Source organism: Carassius auratus, chromosome 3 (genome assembly GCF_003368295.1).
Source record: "Carassius auratus strain Wakin chromosome 3, ASM336829v1, whole genome shotgun sequence".
NCBI lineage: Eukaryota > Metazoa > Chordata > Actinopteri > Cypriniformes > Cyprinidae > Carassius > Carassius auratus.
This window is the reverse complement of record NC_039245.1, coordinates 20804598-20815237: the sequence shown is the minus strand read 5'-3', so window position 1 is coordinate 20815237 and position 10640 is coordinate 20804598. Positions and strand designations below refer to the sequence as shown.

The following is a 10640-nucleotide window of genomic DNA, read 5'->3' as shown; positions in this document are numbered from 1 at the left end:
TTGAAGGGAAAGTAGGTATCATTCTATGGATACTAAAAGATGAAAGCTTTTACATTAGGTTGAGTGACCGCGTGCAGTATGTGTATATATATTTTATATTAAAGTCATGAGAGAGAGAGACAGACAGAGACAGAGACAGAGACATTCAGATTTTAGTAAATGAACAGTGGTGCTCTACCATCAACAAAATCATCATAAACATGATAAAACATAATAAAATTAAAGGACATTATATATTATATATTTATTACACCCATCTCCACCTGGGGACCTTCTTCACAATCATTGAAGACAAGGACAGGCCCTTGCCAATGAGTTCTGGCTCAGATGGAAAAGGGAGTACACCAACCCTCCACAGTCGCAGAAAGTGGAATGAGGTACTTCTATAAAATAAGGGATGCCTTTCACTATAGCATCCCTTCTGGTGACCAAGGTCATCGTGTCATTGTTGAATGTGCTTTCTGCTGCTGCCAGACAGACCGGTTTGATATATTTACTGAAACTGCTTACCAAGAGTGATTGACATTCACAAGAACAAAAACTATATCTCAACATTCAGTCACAGAGTCACACCCTGGACGAAGTGAGACTAGATCATTTTAATAGCCATACCACTTAAGGGACAGTAGGTATCATTCTATGGACACTAAATGAACAGTTTACAGCTTGGTGTGTTTCCATCAACAAAATCATCATAAACATAATATAACATAATAAGATTATTTGACATTATTTATTTATTACACATTTTAAACAACTTGTCAGATAAATCTGTCACTTACATTATCTGTTCCACATTATTTGACTGGATTTTGCAGAAAGAACAAGGCTTAAGCATTGATTGTCATACATTCATTCAGTATGAGATTCTTCCTTTTATTTGGCCTTATTCACATTAATTCATGATCTGATACACACACTATGACAAAAATGCCATCCAACAGGTTCAAACCGTAACTCCTTATATAACTTTATTATTTTATATGACAATGCATCATCTGATAATCAACAAAAAGCACAATGCACCTGTCTCTTAGGAACTTTAGAAAAGTGTGATTACACTGCTAAATTGATTACGTGTAATCTGGATTGTGTAATTAGATTCCAAAAATTTGACCTAAAATATTTACTTGAAGACTTTTAATTCGGATTTCAATGATTTATCAACACATTTGCATATTCACGATTCATGATGTTTATAACAAAGAACAAAATATATTTTCTTTCTTTCTGTTTTTTTTATCCACTGGTGCAGCATAATCCCATTCAAATATATGTGATAAATGAGTTCTGTCAAAAGTAATCTCAAAATGATAAATTATTTGTATAGTAATTTGAATATATACACACATATACACTCACATTAGATAGATAGACAGACAGACAGACAGACAGACAGACAGACAGACAGACAGAAAGATAGATAGATAGATAGATAGATAGATAGATAGATAGATAGATAGATAGATAGATAGATAGATAGATAGATAGATAGATAGATAGACTTGAATGTCTTGACACTAGTCATTGAATGTTTGAGATTTTTGAATTACTTTTCTTTTGCTATAAATAGTTCAGTTAATCCAACCACTATAGAGCAGAGCCTGTTTGAGCTGATAAAAGAAGGTCAGAAACCACTGAGGAGAATGTCATAGGCCACAAAGTATAACAACAAACAACAAACCACCCAATATTCTATTTTTGATACATGATAATGTTTTGTACATTCTCCTCAGGCTCTGATGGTGACCTAGGCAAGATTTTAGATTTCCACCCCCACACACACTTAAAAAATTCTGACAATGCTGATTTTTTTTCTTACTAAAATATAACATAACAAAAAATACTGATAAGTATTAACATACATTGGTAAATAAATTGTGATAATAAATAAATAGTAATGTTGAAGAGCTTTTTAGGAATTTTATGAATAAATCTGTTAAAATAGCCTATTGAAGAGACCAGACATGAGCTATTCCTATAATTATGTGTAACGGGTGCTTCGACTCTGAGTGGATCTCAAACCCAGGTCTCCAGTGTGGGAGGCAACCGAATGAACAAGGAGGCTGAAGTCACTTGTGCTTCATTTGAGATTGTTATATGCCTAAAGTGACAAGTACTTATCACAGCAAAGAAAAATATGAGCAATATGAAATGCCTAAAATACAGACAACAAAGGAAACAAAATAAAGGCAACATTTATTTGTAAAATTACATAAGCAGTTAGCTCAAGCAAAAACGTCCCATGGTGTCAGGATTGCCAGTTGAGATGTTCTAAAAGGCTATTCCAAAATACTATATAAACATCACAGACTAATACACAGTAGTTAACTTGTGATTTTTACCTCTATATTGATATTTTTCCTGCTCCTTTTCTTCGCGTCGCTTACTGGCATGTGCACCTGATAATTTTATTTTTTTCACTCCTTTTTTTTTTAATGATACTTTAAAGAGAACATAAATGGCAAAACTATTTTTACCACGTGCGCCATTTTTCATTGATATCAATTTTATTTTATTCTAACATTATTTTAATCAGTCAGCTGATCGATCAGTACTAAAATCATGTTAACTGTCAGAAGTTATTTTGCTTAATATATGGATGTAGGAGCACACGATGGTCATTTCCGACCAAAAAAAAAAACAACAACAAAAAAATATTTCCTGCGCCCCCCCCCCCCCCCCAGTCATTTTGCGCCCTATGCAACTGCCTACAGTATGTCACATATGCTACGGGCTGGCCCTGTAGGTACATCTTCGTATTTTGTAGCTGTTCTTCTGAATTCCTTCAGACTTAGCAACTGAGCTGACTTACCTCACTGATTCACAAGTTAATATGGAGGAACATTTTAGTCAAAATTCCTATTTATTGTTCCTCAGATGAAAATAGTTCCAAATGCATTTTCAAGCAATGAGTGAATCTGTATGTTTGAACAAACCAGTTGAGTAAATGATTCAATGAATCAATCATTAAGATGCTAACTTGTTGCCACCTACTGGTGTAATGATATAACTTGCAGTAACTCTTGTATGGAACTTAAAATATGACTAAACTATTTACATTTGAATTGTGTAAATTAAAAGTGTCATTAAACAAAACAGAATGTTATGTGGTTTTTAAAAGTTTTGAATTTGATTTTTTTTTTTACTTGAATATTGACCATTTGAAATTTAACACAATAATGTTAACATATTTTTTTTTTCTGAATTCGTAGACTACAAATATCCAGTTTTTAAAAAAAAAAATACAACTTAAAAATGAAGATGAAATTCAGATCATCAAATACAATATTCTAAAATCCAAAATGCAGAAATTCAGATCGCACAGAAAGTAGGTCAGAGATCATTCACAGAGAAGATTAGATGATCTCCGAAAAGTCGAACAAAGTATTTTAGCCAATTACTATGGTGACCAGGAGGAGTCATGTTCGGTTCACTTAGTTTTGTCATAACTACTACATATTAAAGGGGCGGTTCATTGCTATTTCACTTTTTTTAACATAAGTTAGTGTGTAACATATAATGTGTATAGCATAAACAATATTTACAAAGTTACAAAGCTGAAAGTAAACTGCAATGTCTTTGTCTTTTAAAATTCTGAAAGCGTAATGTCTACAAAAACGTCTGGTAAGGACTACAACAAGTTACTTCCTGGGTTTGTGACATCATAAAAGTGAAAAGGCAGCAAAGGGGGCGAGGCTATGCTGCTCTGCTTAAGGGGAAGATACACATATAAAGTTTGCATATATTGTTTGATGTTTCAGGAAACTTTTTTTTTTTTATCTCATAATATGGTATAATATGGTGGACAGCAATGACTATGCAGAATCCAAGCCACATTAATAAATGCCTTTTTGGGATCAATTGAAAAAAATAAGTTTTAAATTAAATTAATTTGTCATTTTAATATGCATTTCAATATACATATTACATTTTTTTACATACATATTTTGCTTTTCACATTCTAACAGTGTGTTGAAAAGAGTTACTTCATTCACAAGAAATCACATGATAACAACTTTTCCATAAACATATGAACATAGAAAAGAGATCAAAGATAGTACAAAATATATATTTATAATAATCTAGAAAATATAGTTTCATATTATGAAACACTCTCCCAAAAATATTGTGGCAACAATATTTTTCCAAGTATTAATAAAATAGTTATATTTTACTCTTTAATTTATTTAACTTACAGTAATGTCCCAAATGTGGTACAGCTTGAAGTACTTGTTAGTTAAGCTACGGTATAGTCAGTATTAGAACTGAACCACTCAAAGGACATTTTCATAAAATGTCAAGCTGCATAATAACTAAATGCTGCATCTGCTACAATCATGTTGTAATGTCCAGTTACAAACATTATCAGCTCTGCACCTGTAAAATCATACAGTGTAATTGTACAGTGTAAGAACAACAGGCAGCAACTTCATGGTCTGAGATAACAATAGAGATTGTAAATTTTCACATTTGTGTAGTAAAAGTGAATTATGTGCCCCACAAACTATTTTTATATTGTATGATTATGTAATCAGTCACATGAGGAAAATTGAAGACATCTATTATGTGTCTGAATACTTACAGTAACATTCATCTCAAAAGTTGAGGCCTAGAAAGATTTTAAGAACTGTCAGAACTGACAAAAGGACTGAAACGGTAAAACAGAAGGAAGAAGATGCTTGTGGTCCACTAGAGGCAGCTGGGATGGCTTGTTGGGATGGCTTGTTGGCCGCTGCACTTGTAGTTGAACTTGTGGAGTTTGTGGTTTTTGCAGGGAAGGAACCCACAACAGATGTCAGGAATGAGGCAAAGTTGGATGTTTTAGTGAAGACCTGGACATCTTGAGCGCGAGCAGAGCGGGATGCTCGAGTGCTGTTGCTGGAGCTTGTGTTAGAGCTGCTGCTGTTTGAAATGCTGCTCTGTAATGTCAAAACTGCAGCATGGATCCATGACTGACCCAGTTTACACATCAGCGGACCACCCTGATCACCCTGAGAGAGAATGAGAGAACTCTTTACTGAATGGTACAATCTTTTTTATTTATTTACTTTTATATTTACTTTTATTAAACTAGGATGCATCAAAAAAAAAGTTTTTTTTTTTCTTACATAATTGCTGTTGAAATCCTTCAAAAAGTACTGTCGTGTAACATAATAAGAAATGTTTATTGAGCAGCAAATCTGCATATTAGAAATTAGAATGATTTCTGGAGGATCATGTGACACTGAAGACTGACTGAAGTAATGATGCTTAAAAATGCAGCTTTACATAATAGGAATAAATTACAATTATTTATTGTAAAAAATATTCCACAATATGACCTGTATTTTCTGTATTTTGATTAAAAAAAGTGAGCATAAGAGACTACTTTCAAAAACATGAAGGAAATAAAAATCTTAAAATCCCTCCAAATTTGTGTTAAGTTCCATTTGTTGAAATTAGTTAATTCAGTAGGTATCATGAACAATTTTAGTTTCAGCATTTATTAATGTTTGTTGTTAATTCATATCTGTTCCTAACTGTTAATACAAACTCAAATGTATTAGTAGTATATGTAGAAATTAACATTAACATAGCTTGATAAATGCTTTCAAAGTATTGCTCATATTAGTTCATGCTACCTAATGCATTAATAATAATGAATTAAACCTTACTGTAAACTGTAAATATACTTCCTTCCAAGAAGCCCCAGTTTACTGGTATTTAACTACTCCTTTTATTATACCTAAGTACTTATATCAAAAAATTATACGAAATGTTGTTCTATTTTTAAACAGACTTAACTTACCTCCTGTAAGTTCAAGGAACTTGTACAAATACTGTTGTTTGAGGATGAGTTTCCACAACTCACAACAGAGGTCTGGTATTCCTGAAGAGTCTGATTCACTACAAAAGGAAGAAAACAAATTAAGGAACATAAAAAAATATTAAAAACTCAGTTTAGCAATGAGCATAGTGTTTCAAAGCATTCACACCTCCTCCTGCTCCTGCGCCCCATCCCGCCGCCCAGCACTGAGTGTCAGCGCTGAAGGTATTGTCTCCCATGTCCACACATATAGGCTGAATGAAATTTGTGAGCTTTGGTGCGACAGCCAACTGCAAGACTGCAACGTTGTCACCCGTACTGTTGCTGAGTGTGATATTCGCCACTTTTATAGAGACCTCATTGGGGTTAGAGCTGTTCTGATTCAGACGGCCCAGGATCACGGTCCAGTCAGAGGCATTGGTGGATCTATAAAAAGGTAACTCTGTTGAACAAAATCACTTTGGTTTCTCATCAAATATTTTTGTTTCAGGTGTTTAAGTGGTATTACCTGGTTAAGCAGCTGGCAGAGCTCATGACAAACCGTTCAGCAATCAGCGTTCCTCCACAAACGTGACTGCCGTTAAACTGCAGGCTGGCCATCCATGGCCAAACACCAGGAGATACGAGGGAGATGTTTCCTCCAACACGGGTGTTCAGTTTGGCACTTCCACACACTACAGCTACAGTAACAAAGAGAAAGGGAATGAATGGCCAATTTAATCAGTGAAACACTTACTTAATTTGTTTTCTTTAATTCTTTCATACACTGACATTTTTTTCAGTCGGAAATTGCTAGTGAATTTCACAACTAATTACAATCTATCTATCTATCTATCCTGATCTATACAACAGTCTCAACTCTTCTTCTTAAGTTAAATTCAATAATTTTGTCTAATTTTTACAGTTTCTTTTGTTACAGTTGATAGCTGAACACAGTTAATAGATCAAAGAGCTAATAAATAAATAAATAAATAAAATGACTGCATTTGGTATACTTAGGCTACACAGTCACGCTCCATTAGTATAGAAAGGAGAGAAAGGTTTGTCGCAGAACAGGCATTCTGGCCATTGATCGAATAAGCACGATTTTCAAGTTCTGTTTCTGCTTTTACTGTAACTCATTAATGATAAGATGACAAATAATGAACTTCAGAACAAGAAGGACTCCATGACTAGGAATAACGAATACAGTTTTCGGGTCCAAACCTCCACTCCACTCCTTTTAAAGTAAGAATAGAATTTCAACAGTTGTTTATGAACACTGTGTTTATGAGTTGTTCATGTACAACTTTAACCTTTTAAAGGTCCTAGGACATGTAACTAAATGGACAATATGTATCCATGGCTTATTGGGAATGTACAGTAATCTGACTTGATAGAATCTTACGTGCAACGGTTGTAGTTGTAGTTGTGGTTGTTGTTGTTGTAGTTGTAGTTGTAGCTTTAGTGGTGGCAGTGGTTGTTGTGATTTCAGGCACACCTTTACAGAATATTGCCAGGTCACCGTCGGTACCATTGGAGGTGAACGTAACAAAGCCTGGCTGGTTGGTGGAGATCTGCTCATTGATCCAGTTCTGGTACTGAGACACTCGGGCATACACACCGGGCAAGTTAGCTAAAGCACAGCTATCGCCGAAGCTCACAACTCCAGACTGGACCCAGACTGAGCCCTGTTTGCTGACCAAAGGACCACCAGAATCACCCTGTATGATGAAGAACAGGTAAGTGACATGTCCTGACTTGTAACATATTCTGCACATTCCAATTTTGTAAACAACATATTGCCTTTATATCATACTGCTTCTCACACACAATATGGATGGGTATTTTATGAAAACATAAAGATATATAACTGCCTTTATATTTTGAGAAGGGGATCTTTCATATTTGGGATCCCGTGTCATTAAAAAGATAGAAAACCCCTGATCTATACAACAGTCTCAACTCTTCTTCTTAAGTTAACTGATGTATACAATATAATAAACTGACTGTGCAGGCAAGATCGCAGATATTTAAGTTTTGCAAAGAACCGGACAGTGTTATGAAAGTGACTCACTAAGTTGAATTCAAAGTTTAAGAGACACCCATTTTTTACTATTCATATTTTCACACTGACGAATGATTTCAACCCATCAAAACTATGAAATAACCAACATGGATAGAAGATGTTACCTGACAGGAGTCTTTCCCTCCTTCTAGTGCTCCGGCACATATCATGTTGTCTGTGATTGTTGAGACTCCATTAAGACACTTACACTGCCTGTTTCCAACAACAGGCACTTCAACTTCCTGTAGAGTTTGCGGTGAGGGCAGGGAAGCTGTGAAAGACATTCAATGATCAAATCTGTAATAATACAGTATGTTGTGTATGATCAAGGTTAGTAAAATTAAAACCTACTGCTTGCCCCTATTCTCCCCCATCCGGTGACCCAGCTTACAGTGCGGCTGAAGAATGTACTGTTTGCTGAAGCCAGACAGACTGGTCTGATATAGTTTGTAAATGTCACCGGTGAAGACAGATGCAGAAGAGTGATGTCGTTGTCATTAGTGTTGCTACTGTAGCCTGGATGTTTTATGATTTGAGAGACACTTCTGGACACTTCGTTTTCATTTGTTCCTTCCTGTGTCTGTCGCCCCAGGTACACAGTTAGGTCACTGGCTGAAGTAATTCTAGAATTTGGTGGGAGAACAAGTGTAAAGCATTCACCACATCCATTGAATGATAAGTATTTTTATTTTTTTATGCAATGGCAAGGGTTTCTCTATGATAGTTACTTTTGAAAGCAGTGGGCTGCAGTCAGAACCCATTCACTGTTGATGAGTGATCCACCACAAAAATGGCTACCGCCCGTGTGAAGACTGGCCTGCCACGGCCAAGCACCAGCTGGTGCATTCTGTCCTCCAACTATCCTTGTGTTGAGAGGTGTTCTGCCACACTCTGAAAGTGACAAAAGCAAATTAAACACAGTTTAGACAAACAATTGGTCACACAAATATTTTGAACATGATTTGGCTATTTAAATTATGTGGTGAAAAACTGGTTACCATTCAGTTGTGCATCACATCCTAGAAAACAAGAAACATGTTCAGTTAACTATGACTTCAGGTCAAAAAACACTGTATATGCAAAATATAATACTATAATATAAAACTTTTTTTTTCTATAAAAGAAAGCAAGTGTGTTAGTCAAACTGAAATTAGCTATATAATAAAGGCTAAAAGTTTGGAAAGATTTTTAACGTTTTTTTTTAAAGAAGTTTTAGCAAGGCTGCATTCATTAGATAAAAAATTCAGTAAAAACAGTAATATTACTAAATCTTATTAAAATGTAAAATAATTGTTTTCTACTTTAATATGATATAAAATATAATTTATTCCTGTGATTGCAAAGCTAAACTTTCAGCTTCATTACTCCAGTCTTCAGTGTCACACGATCCTTCAGAAATCATGCTGATATACCGATTTGCTGCTCAATTAACATTCATCTTCTACTTATTAATGTTCAAAACAATCGTGCTGCTTAATATTTTTGTGGAAACACTACCATTCAAAAGTTGTGGTGTAAAATAAATAAATAAACAAATAAATAATAAGGGACAGTAAAGACATTTAAACTATTATACAATATTTACATTTCAAATAAACACTGTTCCTTTATATTAATAATGGTTCTTATCATTATCACTGTTGAAAACAGTTTTTGCTGCTTGATATAGAAACGGCCATACATTTTTCAGGATTCTTCAGTCTATAGAAAGACATAGACCACAAATATGCCACAAAAATATCAAGCAGAAAAAACTGTGTTTTTAACAGTGATAATAATAAGAACCATTATTAATAATTGATTATAAATAATAACTAAGCAGCAAATCAGTATATCAGAATAATTTCTGAAGGATCAAGTAACACTGAAGACTGGAGTAATGATGCTGTACTTTAAAAAAATATTTTTTTAATGTAGTGCATTTTAAAATACATTCAAATATAAAAATAGTTGTTTAAATTGTAATATTTCATAATATACTGCTATTTTTACTGTTATTTCAAATACTTCAAACATTTGACTTGTAGAGTACATAGTATTATAGTTCATAAAAGTTATACAGTTCTTTATCTTTAAGTAATAATATCTAATAGAAGAGTTTACCTCTCGTTAGGAGAGCGATGGAAAATGCTACACTGAGTATGTCGATCATCTTCATCACTGCAGTCGCAGCACAGCTCTGATATCTGCTCTTAAATATCCCTGTTAACCTGTTTCTACACACCCACATGCTCTCTCATCACATTTAAACAAGGAATGCCTCCGTCACATTCAGTCTGTAAACCCTTTCATTGTTCATGCGTGTTACTCATTAAGCAACCTGTGTCTTAAAGTGAGAAAAGGGACAGGCTGGTGACTCTCAAGCAGAGTTCTCACCTGTGCAAACTCTGAAATCTGAAACTTGTTAAACATGTTAAAATAAGGTTAACATTAAAATGTTCGTTTATTGGTAATAGTTTTTATAACCTTGAGTAGATTGACTAAAGGTGCTCAAGGTGCTTTTCAATCAGATTTTAAAGCATGGTTAAAACATTTTTTTTGGAATTTGTGCAACATCATTCATATGGAAACAAACACTTTTAGGACCAAAAAAGCACGAAGTTCCATCCTTAGCCACTTTTCCTAAATCTAACCATACCAATATCACCAGTTAATCACCAGTTCATCAAAATGTAAACTAGTTCCTAACTGCCAAGAGAATGTGTTGCATTTTCCTGAAAACCTGTAATTGTGTTATTTTTATATAATAGCCTATTTAACTGTATACTGTGAAATTGTAGAGAT

At 34.3% G+C, this 10640-nt stretch overlaps 1 protein-coding gene across 1 annotated transcript; it reads right to left on the bottom strand.

Moving 5' to 3' along the window:
* Positions 1-4439: 4439 nt before the first annotated feature.
* On the bottom strand, positions 4440-10056 carry LOC113050449 (transmembrane protease serine 9-like). Its single transcript, XM_026213417.1, has 10 exons — positions 9960-10056; positions 8855-8875; positions 8585-8747; positions 8208-8479; positions 7982-8127; positions 7197-7512; positions 6318-6489; positions 5979-6235; positions 5792-5889; positions 4440-4994 (listed from the first exon to the last, which is right to left on the bottom strand). The coding sequence occupies exons 1-10, from the start codon at positions 10012-10014 to the stop codon at positions 4599-4601; spliced, it is 1896 nt and encodes a 631-aa protein (XP_026069202.1). The 5' UTR covers positions 10015-10056; the 3' UTR covers positions 4440-4598.
* Between the last annotated feature and the right edge of the window lie 584 nt (positions 10057-10640).